The sequence below is a fragment of the Piliocolobus tephrosceles genome, unplaced genomic scaffold (genome assembly GCF_002776525.5).
Source record: "Piliocolobus tephrosceles isolate RC106 unplaced genomic scaffold, ASM277652v3 unscaffolded_44464, whole genome shotgun sequence".
Taxonomy (NCBI): Eukaryota; Metazoa; Chordata; class Mammalia; order Primates; family Cercopithecidae; genus Piliocolobus; species Piliocolobus tephrosceles.
This window is the reverse complement of record NW_022329270.1, coordinates 1-14,810: the sequence shown is the minus strand read 5'-3', so window position 1 is coordinate 14,810 and position 14,810 is coordinate 1. Positions and strand designations below refer to the sequence as shown.

The 14,810-nt window shown below is 51.8% G+C and overlaps 1 protein-coding gene across 1 annotated transcript; it reads right to left on the bottom strand.

The window, feature by feature from the left end:
* Positions 1 to 4,638: 4,638 nt before the first annotated feature.
* LOC113224347 (CMRF35-like molecule 9) lies at positions 4,639 to 12,875 on the bottom strand (the record flags this gene model as incomplete). The annotated part of the gene is made up of 5 exons (XM_026453538.1): positions 4,639 to 4,870; positions 5,413 to 5,532; positions 9,675 to 9,727; positions 11,512 to 11,624; positions 12,791 to 12,875. Coding segments are annotated over 5 exons (485 nt in total), but the record flags the coding sequence as incomplete, so codon positions are not given.
* Between the last annotated feature and the right edge of the window lie 1,935 nt (positions 12,876 to 14,810).

The following is a 14,810-nucleotide window of genomic DNA, read 5'->3' as shown; positions in this document are numbered from 1 at the left end:
TAAACACGTGCAATTTATTGAATGCCAATTATACTTTTTTTTTTTTTTTTTTTTTTGAGACAGTTTTACTCTTGTTGTCCAGGCTGGAGTGCACTGGTGCGATCTGGGCTCACTGCAACCTCCACCTCCCGGTTTCAAGCGATTCTCCCGCCTCAGCCTCCTGAATAACTGGGATTACCGGCATGAACCACCATGCCCTGCTAATTTTTTATTTTTAGTGGAGATGGGGTTTCACCATGTTGGCCAGACTGCTCTCAAACACCTGACTTCAGGTGATCCGCCAGCCTCAGTCCCCCAAAGTGCTGGGATTACAGGCATGACCCAATGTGCCCGTCCCCAGTTATACCTTAATAAAGCTGTTAAAAATAGTAATTAACAACGATGTCCAGTTGGAAAAAAAAGAAAGAGAGAAAGGACAGAATTAAAAACTGGAAGAAAATGGTCTGCAAGATAGGAGGGAGTGATGGGAGTTAAAGGGTTTGGGAATCCTACATTATTCAAAGAAACATTAAGGATTGTGAGGATATTAACTGTAGTCTTTGTTGAAAATCTATGTATGATACAAAGTTCAAGATTCAAAATAGAGGCTATAACCTCCAAACTGTAGAAGGAGAAAGAATGGCATGAGAAAACAAAAATAGAACTTAGTCAACCCCCCCCAAAAAAAGGCAAAAAACACAGTAAGGAAAGGGCCACTGGTTTTGTCTCTTCTGTCCCAGCCTGTGTGTCATTGCAGATGGGCAGATCTGCTGCTCTGCTTCAGACTCAGGGCCTCGGCACTCACATCCAGCCCCATGGAGTCGTCCCAGCTGTCAGCTCAAGGTGCTTGCTTGCCACACCTTGAAGTGATACTGGCAGCTCTTCCCTGCTCCTGGGAAGATTCCCCCAAAGCACATCACAGCCCCTTGCATGTCTTAGGCGCTTTCCACCTTCTCTGTTTCTGTTTTCTTTCCCCCAGATGCACCTCCCTCGCCTACTTCCTGGATGAATTTACAAATTTCTCCTTAATAGACCTCAAGGGATTAGAATCATAATATCCAATTATTTGTTAAGAGTAAGGTGGGGAAAAGAGGCCTTAAATAATCCATTTTGGTGTTAAAATGTTTCTTTTTGGCCCGGTGCAGTGGCTCACACCTGTAATCCCAGAACTCTGGGAGACCGAGGCGGGTGGATCACCTGATGTCAAGAGTTTGAGACCAGCATGGTCAACGTGGTGAAACCTTGTCTCTACTAAGAATACAAAAATTACCCGGGCATGGTGGTGCACACCTGTAGTCCCAGCTACTTGGAAGGCAGGAGAATAGCTTGAACCCAGGAGGTGGAGGTTGCAATGAGCAAGATTGTGCCATTGTACCCCAGCCTGGGCGACAGAGCAAAAACTCCATCTTAAAAAAAAAAGTTTCTTTTAAGGAAATAGCTGGACTGGTAAATGATAGTTTGTTATTTTTGTTATATTTACTATCCTAATTTGGCAAAACTAAATGTTTGCAATTCTTCAATGTTCCTCCATTTTTTTCTGAAGTTTTACCTCCCAGGAAAAGTCTCCAAACTGGAAACTCTCATTCTCAGGATAGATGAGCAGTGACTTTTTGCTTCTTTTTGTTTAAGGGGAATGAATAGAATCTCACGTAAATACCAAAGACTGCAGATCTGAGTATTCGAGTACAAACATAAAACCAAGGTGTATCAAAATGGGGGATTGCAAAGTGGCAACTGGTAAGGGAGTGGTCTTTCTCCCCTACCTGTCAGGAGGGAGCTGGGACCTCTTGGTGGTACTGTGAGAATAAGAGAGTGTCTCTGAGTAATATTTGCATGTCTCATAAATTTGCTGAAACTTGGAATTCCACGGATGGCAATCCTAGGTTGTCCAGGAGAGAACTCTGCCTCTCAAACGATGTCAATTGATTTAGCCTAGTCTGCGAATGGGCAAGGAATGGGAGTGGGATGGCCCAGCTGACCGCCTCCTGGTTCCCAGGAAGCCCTGGCTCCAGTAGATGAGGAGAGATTCAGAGGACAGGAGGGTTCTTTCCTTCCAGGGAAACCTCAGCCAAGGGATTTTTCATGGGGGAAGCCTGCTTTTGATGCCCTTCTAGGGTGCATTCTGACAGTGTGTGTGCCTAGGTCCCAGCAGAAGATTTGGGACCATCTGAAACTTGCTGCTCCCTATGTCCCAAACACCTTGGTACACACAGTGCCTGGAGCCTGGGTGCAGCACACAGAGCTCGGGCCTGGGAGCTCACTGTCCACCAGGAGAAGGTACTTGGTGCAACCCCAGTGCAGGGGCCTCGGGCACAGGCTGGCACCTTCTGTTGAGCTGTTCTTGCGTCATCAGACCAGTTCCACCTCCACCCAGTACCCCAGGCCCTTGAGGTTCTGACCACAGGGCCATTATTGAACGGTTTCTCCTGCCTTTCCAGCAGGGACAGGTGCAGAGGACTTTAAGAAACATTGATTGCAAGGGTCTGGCGGGAGTGAAATTGGTGCTGCCACTCCAGAAAGCTGTTTAGCAAGAGGTATCAGTCACTTCAAAAACGTTCACTCCCTATGACCTGGCACTACCACGCATGCAAATCCTTCTTTAAGAAATCTCCCGGCCGGGTGCAGTGGCTCATGCCTGTAATCCCAGCACTTTGGGAGGCCGAGGCAGGCAGATCACTTGAGGTCAGGAGTTCAAGACCTGGCCAACATGGTGAAATCCCGTCTCTACTAAAAATCAGAAAATTAGCGGGGCATGGCGGTAGATGCCTGTAGTCCCAGCTACTTGGGAGGTTGAGGCAGGAGAATGGCTTGAGCCAGGGAGATGAAGGTTGCAGTGAGCGGAGATCCCATCACTCAACTCCAGCCTGGACGACAGAACAAGAATCTGTCTCAAAAAAAAAAAAAAAAAAAAACAGGAAAGAGAAAGAGAAAGAAATCTCCCAATGCAGATAAAGCCTCAGGCAAAGATTCACCCACACTTATCTACAATAGCGAAAATGGAAGCAAATTAAAATATCAAGTGATAAAGAATTGGTTAAATAAATTGAGACACACTGATAGGATGGAATATGCAGCTGATGAACATTTTATTTATAAAAAGGTCTGTAAAACACAGAGAAGTGCTGGAATAAAGTGATGGAACAATAAAGTGGAAAGGGCAGGATACAAAGTTGTATATACAAGATAATTGCTCTGTAAAAAGAACACCGGCAAATTATGTGGAGAAGAAAAGAGTGGAAGGAAATACAACAAAATGAAATAATGATAGTCTCTGGTGAGACAATGGGTGACATTTTTTCTTCCTTTTCTTTTTCCTCTCCATCTTTGCAAGTTTTGCATGCCGAACAACTCTTAATTTCACTTTTTAAAGGAAATAGGGCCAGGTGCAGTGGCTCACGCCTGTAATCCCAGTAATTTGGGAGACTGAAGCAGGAGGATCATATGAGGTCAGGAGTTCGAGACCAGCCTGGCCAACATGGTGAAACCCTGTCTCTACTAAAAATACAAAAATTAGCCAGGTGTGGTGGTGCGTGCCTGTAATCCCAGCTACTCGGGAGGCTGAGGCAGGAGAATCACTTGAATGCAGGAGGCGGAGGTTGCAGATCCACTGCACTCCAGCCTGGGTGGCAGAGCGAGATTCTGTCTTAAAAAACAATAATAATAGAAAAGGGAAAAAAAATAGTAGTTGTGCTACTTTACCCCCACCCCCTGACCCCTCCTCCAGGGGGCTGGACTTGGAGTCACCTTCAGGTATCCGCCCTGTTCCTACTCTCCTCCGTGTTAGACACCCACACGCACTCTGGTTTCCTACTCTTCTCTCTAGCCACCAGAACCCATAGGCAAGTAGCCCTTTCTGGACAAGGAAGGAGCCAAGGTTTTCTTTATCATTTTTCCAAAGGCAAGAAGGCGTGGCCAGGGAGGGCGAATGGAAAGGCAACTACTCTTTGCTGGTTCTGGGCTTATCCCTGCAATGTGCTCCTGACCCAGGCTTGGACTTAGGCAGGCCTCAGGGGAGTGCCCAGCTGGGTCATGGGGTCATGGACAGAGCAGATCTTATGGGGGCAGGTGGGGGACGTCACAGCCCAAATGCAGACTCTAAGCTGGAGGGGTCCGAGCGTTCATCAGGCCCGCTGGTCCTCAAACTCAAGTGTGACAGTCACTGGGCATTGTTAGAAATTCAGAGTCCTGCACCAAGTCCCAGAGATGGTTTTGGTGGGTCTTGGTGGGCGCAGGAATCACGTTTTTCACAGGTTTCCTGAAGGGCTGGCATGCAGGGGGTTCGAAGAGGAGCCAGAATCCCAGTCTCACCCCAGCATGCTCCTCGTCATCACCAGCTGATGCAGGAGACCGCAGGACTGAGTCTGAGGACACCAGGGAGGGAGGACAAGGTGGGGTCTGGAGCGGGAGGAAGGCAGGGTCCGACACTGGGCGTGAGGCCCAGGAGAGTTTGTGGCAGATAGAAACTCAGAACAGATCCACTGAGCCTTGCCTGGCCCTGCTGAGGGTCAGCATCCTGGTGCCCTGCCCAGGGATGTGAACCTATCAGGGATGTCCCAGTCTCCAGCTGGAAAGTCAAGGCCACCGCTCTGAGCTCCAGGGCTGATGAACACTTCTAGGTCAGGCTGGAGCATGCAGGAGGAGAGCCTGGGGAGGGTTGGGAGAGCCTGGATTCCGGGCAGCTGGACTCTGAGGCTGAGGTGGAAAGCTTTCGGGAATCAGTGCTGATCCAGCCAGCCACACTGCTTCACGGCTGGTCTGGCCAGGAGGGCCTCCTGCCCTACACTGAGACACACTTCGAGAAACCCAGCTCCTCCTCAGATGTGTGGAGGGGAGGCATCGAGATCACGTCCCCTTCGGGGGCCTGGGAAGGGGCTTCCTCTTCCTCTGTAGTCTGTAAAGACAACAGTGGGGTTTGGAGAGCAGAACCCAAATGAAGGGGTAGGGGGTGTGAGGAGTGGTCCCCAGGTAGCTGCTGTGTCCACCCAGCCTTTTCCACAAATTCCAGCCCTCCATCCATCTGCAGGGGCACAGGACCTAACAACTTCTCCTCCCCAGAACTCCCAGGCTTTGATTCATGGCCTCTCATGACCCCAATCCATCCCTCCCCCGGGGTGCCCTCAAGGCCCCAGGCTGGGTTCTGGTGCAATTGTGGCCTCCTGCCAGCCCACAGCACTGTCAGCTGTGACTCCCCACAAGCTATTCAGGAATTTTCTGGACCGGAAAAAAGAGGATGTGAGGTCAAAAGCCCTGGTTTCCCTGGTGAAATGGGCTAGGGCTGTGGCTGTGATGGGGAAGGTGGGTGAATGCGGGGGTGTGGGGTTTGGGGAGCAGATGCTGAGGAAAAGGCCTTCTTCCACTTCCTCCAATCGTCAGAGTGGAGGCAGGCAAGGTGGCTCTGCAGCCCCTCCCCTCCCAGGGCTCTTCTGTCCATACCTGGCTTAGATACTGGATCTCTGTGAAGAGGCTGGGAGAGGGCTCGGGGATGGTGAGAGGCCCCATGGACCCTGCAATGTTGATCACGGCGTCCTCTGTGTCCCGGCCATTCTCCAGTGGCTGTAACAGACACTTGGTCAGAACAGCCTGTTCTTGGCAGCAGGGATAGTCTATGAGCCCAGCCAAGCCCAAGCAAGGGGAGGGAAACGTGGGAGGGGTTGGCAAGGCAGGGAGGTCCTGGGAGGGGAGAATATTAAGCTCCTGCGTGCCTCTGCCACTTCCTTCCTGCCTTGTCCAAAGAAGGATAAGCTGTCTCACCTCTCTGAAGCTCAGTTTCCTCAGCTGTAAAACTAGGTAAGAATTTGTCCTTTGGGATTGTAATATTCATAATAGCATCCTACCACTCAACCAACAAGAACTTCTGGAATGACTGATTTGTTTTCATTATTTTCTATCCTTTAAAGCAGAAAGATCATGCAGGCTGCAGGTTCTTTGTAACAGGCCAGGAGAAAGCAGAGTTGAACATGCCAGAGATACATCGAATAACAAGGGGCACATGAGATAATGGGTCTGAGCAATCCATTATCCATCAGATGAGGGGACCATGGCCCAGGGAAGAGAGAGGTAGCCCAAGATCAGTGGGGAGGCCCCTATTCTGACCCGGGCCTGGCTGTTCCCATGGGTCCTCAGATCAGGAACGCCAGGCCTATCCATCTCAGGCCTTGCCCTGGCAGGTGGGCAGAGCAGAGGCTGGAGCCGGCCAAGGTCCCCAGCCAAGACTCCCGATGCCAGAGAAAGAAGCTCCCATTTTTTGGGCATCTATGGGGTATATCATCTCACTCTTTCCTATTTACAACCATGTGAGCTATGGCAACAGGGCTCAGAAAGGTAGTGCAATCTGCTTGACATCACACAGCTGGCAAATGGCTGAGCTGGGACTCATACCGGAGACTGTCTGACTGCAGACCCAAGCTCTTTCCCTATACCCTGCTGCCATCCTGGCAGGGTGTGTGACACATTTCTCTTGGGCTTGGTGTCCGTGGTCTGCTAACCAAGCCCCAGCTTCACCCAATACCTAGCTTCTGGGGATGGGGGCAGAGGTAGATGTTTGAGCCATCTCTTGTTAGAAATGCCGAGATGAAGGCTGGGTGTGGTGGCTCTCGCCTGTAATTCCAACACTTTGGGAGGCTGAGGCTGGAGGACTGCTTGAGCCCGCCAATTTGAGACCAACCTGGGCAACATAGTGAGACCCTGTTTCTCTAAAACTTTAAATTAAAAAGATAAAAAATATACTAAAGACTCTCTGGGAGGCCAAGGCGGGCAGTTCACGAGGTCAGGAGATCGAGACCAACCTGGCTAAAGAAACCTCGCCTCTACTAAAAAATACAAAAAATTAGCTGGGCATAGTGGCGGGCGCCTGTAGTCCCAGCTACTCAGCAGGCTGAGGCAGGAGAATGGCGTGAACATGGGAGGCGGAGCTTGCAGTGAGCCGAGATGGCACCACTGCACTCCAGCCTGGACGACAGAGTGAGACTGTCTCAAAAACAGAAAACAAAAAACAGACAAACAAACAAACAAACAAAAAAACTAAAGAAAAGAAAGAAACACAGGATGACATCTTCAGCCTTCTGGAGACAAGGATTAGAGCAGAATTCTTTGGGGGAAATGTGGGTGGTGGATGGGGGCACTGGGAGGGGTAAGGCAACTCCCAAATGCTGCCACTCAGGGCCCTTGTCCCTCGTAGCCCTGCCCATGGTGAAGACAGAGGGGGCCTTGGTGCAGGGCAGACCTGGGGCTACACCAGAGGACTCCTGACATCACACCCATGAGTCCATATTTACAGCTTTGCAATCTGGTTATAACCCAGCCACTGCTGACCCTGGACCACCAGCAACTACAGAAGCGTCACCTGTTCCAGGGTGACCGAGTTTGAGGAAAGAGCCTCTCAGTGCAGAGGCCAAACCACACACAGTAGTAGGCAGCAGCCAGGCCCACTACCGTAAGTCTGGTGTGATTCCATCTCTCCCCTGCCCCTCTGCCTCCACTGTGGACGATCGACCCTGTTCCAGCAAGCACAGAGGCATTTTCTGGGTTGCTAAATATGCAAGATATATATCAGAGCCCCTGTTTCTAGGTACTAGTAATAAACGTAGTAAAGAAAGAGGAAAGTCTTGGGAAGCTGGGTTGAGTTCTGATGGGAGCTTAGCAGGCTATTCGTTTCCAGGAGCGAGAGTCTGCAGCTGTCCCAGGGTCTTTCTCCTGAGTCTGGGGGAGGAATCTTGGGTTGTGAGCTTGGCTCCATTCCTCAAACCCCTTGTACTTCAGTGCAGCAGGGTGGAGGACACAGAGGGCTCTGCAGCTGGCCCCATAGACCTGTCAGTTTCCCCAGTTCTGTCTCTTTCAGGCTGGGTCACTGTGGGCAAGTTCCCTTTTCTCTCTATTTCTTCATCTGCAAAATGAGGGGGATAATAATCTCTACCTCGTGTGGGAATGATGAGGATTCAATGGCGTATATAAAGCCTCTGACATGAATGGATGGATGGCAATCCTTCTAGCAAGATCTCTTTGGGAAAGAAAATGCTGGTCTGACCCCTAACACTTCCCTGAGGGTTTTCACACCCCTGTGAAGCTCTCTCAGAGTATGAGTAATGCATCCCCCTCCCTCTTTGACCTGAATGTGGGCAAAGAAAACCCCAAAGCCCTTCAATTCCATCTCCAGACTCTGCTAAAACTTATGGAGATGCCACAAGGGAAATATTTAAGAAAAAGCAGAAGCTCCCACCTGATCGTGTTTACAAGGTTCTTGCCTCTGACCCTCTTGGTTCCATCTTTCCCTCAACAACGGGCTGCCCCTAGAGACCTTCCGCCTGCTGGCCCTGGGCCACTTCCTGTCCCCTCCCTCTTCAGCAGAGCCAGGGTCAGGTGCCTCAGGCAGGAAAAAGCCCAAAGCAGCCCTTCCCAGGGTTGCCAGAAGGCAGTAGCATGGGAGCTGTGGCTGGTACGGGCGCTCTCAGCATCCTCGGACCCCAGCCCCTCTTCTGGAGCTAGGTGGGGTGAGACCCAGGCCCCAGGCCACAGAGCCAGGAGGCCGGAAGTGGAGGCAGCCAGTGGCACCCACCATCCGTCCATCCATGTGTCTCCATGACTTTTCCCTTACTCCCCTCCACTACCTTTGGCCCTGTTGAGCTTCCTGACACAACAGCTGCTTCCTAAGCCACAGCCCAAAGTCCCATTTCCACCCCAGACCATCCTTGGGGGGACCAGGCCTGAGTCTTTTGTCCTCACTGGCGCCAGGAAAGAAGGCAGTGGTAGCCCCGCTTTCCTGCCCTTGTGTTTAAAGGAATGGAGTGGAGGCATCTCAGTAAACAGCGGAGGGAGGAGGGGCCGGGGCAGCTTCTGTTTCCTAAAGTGCGATGCTGCAGCCCCCTCCATTGGAGTGCTGGCCTCGGAGGGCACAGTCTCTTCTTGCAGCAGTAGCCTTAGGGCAGGTTCCCTGCTCCAGACAATGGGCACAGGGACCCTTATTCTCTTGCCCCTGGTCCCCTGAGCACCACCCTCAGCCTGGGTCCTAGGGCAGCCATGTCACCTTGGTCTCAGAGCCAAGGAAGGCTCAGAGAAAACACCAGGGAGTTCTGGAAAGAGAAGAGCAGGGAGTCAAGAAATCTGGGTCCTGTTTTCTATTTGGGCCACCACCTGCTGTGTGACCATGGGCAAGACCTTTACCCTCTCTGGGCCTCAGTTTCATCTTTTGTAAAAGCCCACTAGAGTCTGTAGCACTGCCAGAGTCCCTGGACCACACCCCTGGAGGGTTCAGCTGGGGCTGGAGCCCTGGAGAGTGCGTCTCTAACAGCTCCCTGACCCCTGCGCATTCTGAAAGGGAATTTGCTTTAATCTGAGAGAAAGGTTGGGCTAGAGATCTCAAAGGCTTCCTCTGGATCCAGCTCCGATGTTCTGTGATTATAAAAGGAGGCATGGAAAGAAGGCGCCTGGAGAAGATGCTCACATGGCTCCTGGTGCCCGCCCTGCCTGGCACCTGGCGGGAAATCAGGTTCCCACCTGTGAGTCCCCCCCGGGCACTCTGGCTCACACCCTGAAGGGCTGGTCTTGGGGCTCACAGAGATTCCTCCAAGATGGGGAGCGAGCGCTGCCTCTAGGTCAGGCATGCAGGCCCAGGTAGGAAGTTACAGAAGCAGAGCCCAGAAATCTTGACTTCCAGCCCCAAGGGGATCTGAGCTTGGGCTTCCCTTTGCCTCTGTCCTTACCAAGTGTGGGAGGTGGACCTTCTCGTTCCTCTGTGTCTCCATGGCCTGTCGAGCTGAAAGAGATGTAGAAGCAGGAGCTCCTTGAAGCCAGGTGTAGCTGGGAATGGCCTGGAGCTCAGCCCAGAAAGGCGTACCGGCCCCTTGCACAAGGGAGCAGGGGCCTCCCAGAGGGAGGAGGCAGCCAGATGGGCAGAAGAGCCCCTTCCAGCTCAGCCCCTTGGGAATGACCCAGTCTTCCGAGATCAGTGCATGGAGATGATCTCATGAGGGTCAGAAACTGGCTGGGAAAATAAATCTGTGTGCTAAGGTCACTGCTACTTAAGCCTTAGTGTGAACACAGGACCCCCTGGACATTTTCATACAGTGCCGAGTCTAATACAGTAGGCTGAGGTGAGAGTCTGAGGGTCTGTATTTCTGACAGGCTACCAAGGGTTGCCGCAGCTGCTAGCTGGCAATCAAAGTTTGGGAGGCAAGGTGCTAAGTGGCTCTGAGGTTGTGACCAGGAATGCTCCCACCCTGGATTCCTCAGAGGGGACCTGGACAAAGCCCACATTTCCTCCTAGGAGCCACATGGAAGAGATGGAAAGCGGGCCCAGGATTCCCCCATGGCCACCTCCACGGGGACGACATTGTGATTATCTTCCTGGCTTCATCACTTCCTAGCTATGCAAACAAAGGGCAAGCTGCTTAACCACTCTGTGCCTCAGCTTCTCCCTCTGGAAAATGGGTGTACTCCACAGTGTGGACGAGATTAAAGGGGATAAGCAAGATAAGCTGGGGATAGTGCCTGGCACATGGTAGCTCTTAGTACTGAGATTTTGGTTAATCCTTTTGGTCTTTGCCATCCAGCACAGCGGCCAGGAGCCACACATGGCCATCAGGCACGGAAATGTGACTATTTTACATTAGACTGGGTTTTGATGGCTCAATATGAAAAATATGAAAGGAGAATATGTATCATTGATATTTTCATATTGATTCCATATCAAAATAAGAATGTTTTGGATATATTGGGGTAAATAAAGTACATTATTAAAATTAACTTCACTAGATTGGGCTTAGTGGCTCATGCCTGTAGTTCTAGTTACTCGGGAGGCTGAGGCAGGAGGATCGCTTGAGCCCTGGAGTTCAAGGCTGCAGTGAGCCATGATCACACCACTGCACTCCAGCCTGGGCGACAGAGTGAGACCCTATCTCTAAAAAAAAAGTAATTAAAATAAAATAAAATACACTTAACTGCACTCATTTCTTTGTACTCTTTTTCATGTGACTATTCAAAAGTTTTGAATTACATTTGTGACTTGTATTCTATTTCTGTTTGATGTATATCTGTGATTTGAGATCAATGAGGCTTAGGGCAGGTAGATGACTTGCCTGAGCTCACACAGCTGAAAAGTGGCAGAGCTGGGATTTGAGCCCCAGCCTATGGAAGGGACTGAGCAGCTCTAGAGACCCAGTGGCAGGAGTGGGGTTACAATGTCTGTCCTGCTCAAGTTCCAGTGCTTGGTCCTGCATTGCCCCTGGCAGTTGGTTCCCACACAAGGAGCTGGCCATGAATTCCTTGGAATCAACAGGTAGAGAAGCGCTTGATCAGTTCGGACAGGCAGGAAGAAGCTGAGAATCCTTCATTCTCCCATTTCCCCTTGTGAATTGCTTTCCTAATGTTGATTACCTCGTGGCTCCTTCAGAAGGGAGGCCACAGCTACTGATGCCCATATTTCAGACAGACACGCTGAGACCCACAGGGTCTTTCCGGGGCTAGATGAGGAGCTGCAGGTCTCAGCGAGGTCCCTAGTCCAGTGAGCCTCCCACCTTCCTGCCACCCACCTTTGCTCACCTTCCTTTCTCCACAGGAGCAGGTGGCTGCTGAAGGCGATCAGGCCTGCGGCTGACAGGAGGCTCAGCAGCACCAGGACTGGGGCCAGTATGCGGACCATTGGGATGGACACCCTGGAGATGAGACGCAAGGAGCCTAGTGGCTGTTACCAGATAAGCCAGAGTCTATGTCCTTTGGGGGTCCCAAGTACAGGCTGAGAAAGCCAATCCCTAGTGTGGAATTCAATTCAATGCAGCAAAGACTTGTGGGGGGTGTGGTGCAGAAGGGCGATATTTAGTGCTATTGGCTCTTGACAAACATTATTTAATTAGTGCAGACCCTGAAGCCAGGCTGTCTGGATTCAAACTCTAGCTCCACCACCTTCCTATACCTTGGGTAAGTGACTAAACCCCCAGAGTGTCAATTTCCTCCTTTGTAAAATGGCTGTGGTGAGGATCAAATGGGTCAGGATGTGTAAAGCACATAGTTCAGTGCCAGACACGTGCCAGGTACCATGTCAGTGTTAGTTGTTAAATTCCACAATCCCTGTGTAACTAGGTAGGAGTGGCCCAATTTCACACCGGAGAAACTGACACCTGAAGCAATGAGCGACTTGCCAGGTCATGCAGTGGTGTGCGGGGAAGTTCTCAGTGGCCTGCATCTGGGCTGGTGTCACTGGCACAGGCATATGGGGCATCCTGGCATTCTTACTGTGAGTCAAGCCATGTCCTTTATCTCTCCCAAGGAGATCAGAGGGCACTAGGGACCACGATGTCCCATCAGCCTGTCTGGTGTGGGAGGGATCCCTGCTCCCGTTGCCAACCCCAGGATTCACTTTCAGCAGGATCTGAACCTGCCAGCAGCTGTCTGGATGTCGGTAGCCAAGTGCATTTACAACCCCCAAGAACCAATCCTTCAGGCTGGGACTCCAGTTGTAAGGAAAAAAATTGTTTTGTTTTGGATTCTGAGTTTTCATGCTTGGCACAGGGCTTAGTGCAAAGTATACAGGTAAAAGCCTCCGAACTGGGGGGGCCATCCCTGAGGCTGGGGCAGGGAGAGAGGTGGCGACTGGGACCCTGGTGGACCCTTCACCTTGGACAGGCAGCAGAGCTGCTGGCTCCTATAGTGCAAGCTGTCCACTGCTCAAGGGCCCCTGTGAGGGACCCTCTGTGCTGCAGGCTGTGGCCATGGCACGAGGATGTGTCTGCTTAGAGGAAAGACCATTGGGTTCCTATTTGCTCAAAGGCACCTTATGATTTAGTGATGGCCTGAAAGGTGATGTTGGTCACCTGGGGCTCACCTGGGCTTAGAGCTGCTGCTGCTGAGAGCTGGACTGGCATCCTCTGCTGAGGTGGAGTCCAGCTGCTTCGGGGGGCGGGAGCTCCCTGCAGGAGGAGAGGTCGCTGCATGAGGAGAGGTTGCTGCGTACTGAGAAGTTCTTTCGTGCCCGTACTGGGAAGTCCCTGGTAATGGAGTGGCCTCAGCCCCTGTCTTCCCATGCTTGGCTGTGGTTCCTGCTGGGTGGAGCCCAGGAGAAGCTACAAGTCCAAAAGCAATGCCTCAGCATCCTTCCTGACCCTTGTGTCCCAGCATCCCAGACCTCTGACCCTTGACCCCTGAACCCTAGCCTCTCTGGGACCCATTTCTCAGAACATCCCCAGCTAAAGGATATCCCAGTAAGCAAACAGATGTAGATGAAGCCATTCTGAGGAAGGAGACTGTAGATCAGACACACCCCACAGCTGTGTGTGATGTTCAGTCTCTTTCTGTGCCCACAGCCTGTTCCCTCTGTGGGGAGGTATAAGCACTCCCCTTCCCTGCTTCCATGACCCTTTCCAGTGACCATTCAGTGGACATCTTCCTGCCCTCCCTCTATAGTCACAGTTAATTGTCACCTCCTTCCTCACCAGAAGGACAGGTCCTCCCCTCCCCACCATGTGCCCCCTCCCCACCACCCATGCCTCAGTAAGGCCTTGACTTCCTTCTGCAGCCATGAGACCAAGAAGGGCAGGGTGGCAGGGATGAGTCCAGAGGTCAGGGCCCAACGCCTGGCCTTTCTGGCTTGCCCCCGAGACTCTGGATGGCACAGACAGAACACGAGCTTTGGGGTCAGGCTGTGACCACTTCCAGGCTCTGGCGCTTCCTGCGTGACCCTAAGCGTGTGACCTGACCCTAAGCTAGTGACCTAACCCTGCTGAGCCTGTACTTCCACAGCTGGACAACCCAGTTCCCAGGCTTGTGGGGACACCTAAGTGACCACAAAGTGGTCACAAAGTATTGTGTCTGGTTACAGGCAGGCACTCACTGGCTGCTTCTGTAAGAAGGGTGGCAAGGGACGGGGCAGAATTGCCATTCACTCACTCAATCCTGGGGGCTGGGTTTGCTGAGTTTTTGCCTTGGGCTGCAGGTGTGTTGTAACCAGAAGCTGGAAGGTGGGAGAAGGGGAGGGAGGACAGCAGGGTCCTAGAGGAAAGGGAGAGGCTGCTCTCAGGGGCGGCACCGCTCTGAATCCCTTTTCCTTCCTTGGGAGCAGCTGGCAGCTTTCCTATCCCCCACCTCAGCACAGAGCACTGCTGTCTTTCGCCTCGGCCAACCAGGAGCCACGTGGCGGGTTCCAGCAGATCCCTGGTCTTCTCCTTCTGCAGCCCCCTGGCCTCCCGCCTAGCTCAGACCCTCAGTTTCCCCTGTCCCCACCTGCCTCTCAGCCTGCTTCTTCCCTGCCACCCTTCACATTATGCCAGTTTTGTCTCAAAAGTCTGTGTTGGATCCCATCCCTCTCTGCCTGAGAACAGTGAGTGGCTCTCCATTGCCTATAAGCTGAAGCTCAAACTTTTTTTTTTTTTTTTGAGATGGAGTCTCGCTCTGTCGCCCAGGCTGGAGTGCAGTAGTGGGATCTCAGCTCACTGCAAGCTCCACCTCCCAGGTTCACGCCATTCTCCCAGCCTCTCAAGTAGCTGGGACCACGGGCGCCCGCCGCCACGCCCAGCTAATTTTTTGTATTTTTAGTAGAGATGGGGTTTCAACATGTTAGCCAGGATGGTCTCGATCTCCTGACCTGGTGATCTGCCTGCTTCGGCCTCCCAAAGTGCTGAGATTACAGGTGTGAACCGAAGTTCCAACTTTTTAGTATGCCTTTTGAGGCCTCTTAAACTCAGGCTTCAGGCTGGGCGTGGCGGCTCACACTTGGGCAACAAGAGCAAAATTTTGTCTCTAAAAAAAAAAAGAAAAAAAAGCAAAGAACAAAACTCAGGCTTTGAACCACCTTGTCAACCGCGCCTCTTTCCCTGTTCAGTGCTCCAGCCATAGAGTTGTCCTCTATT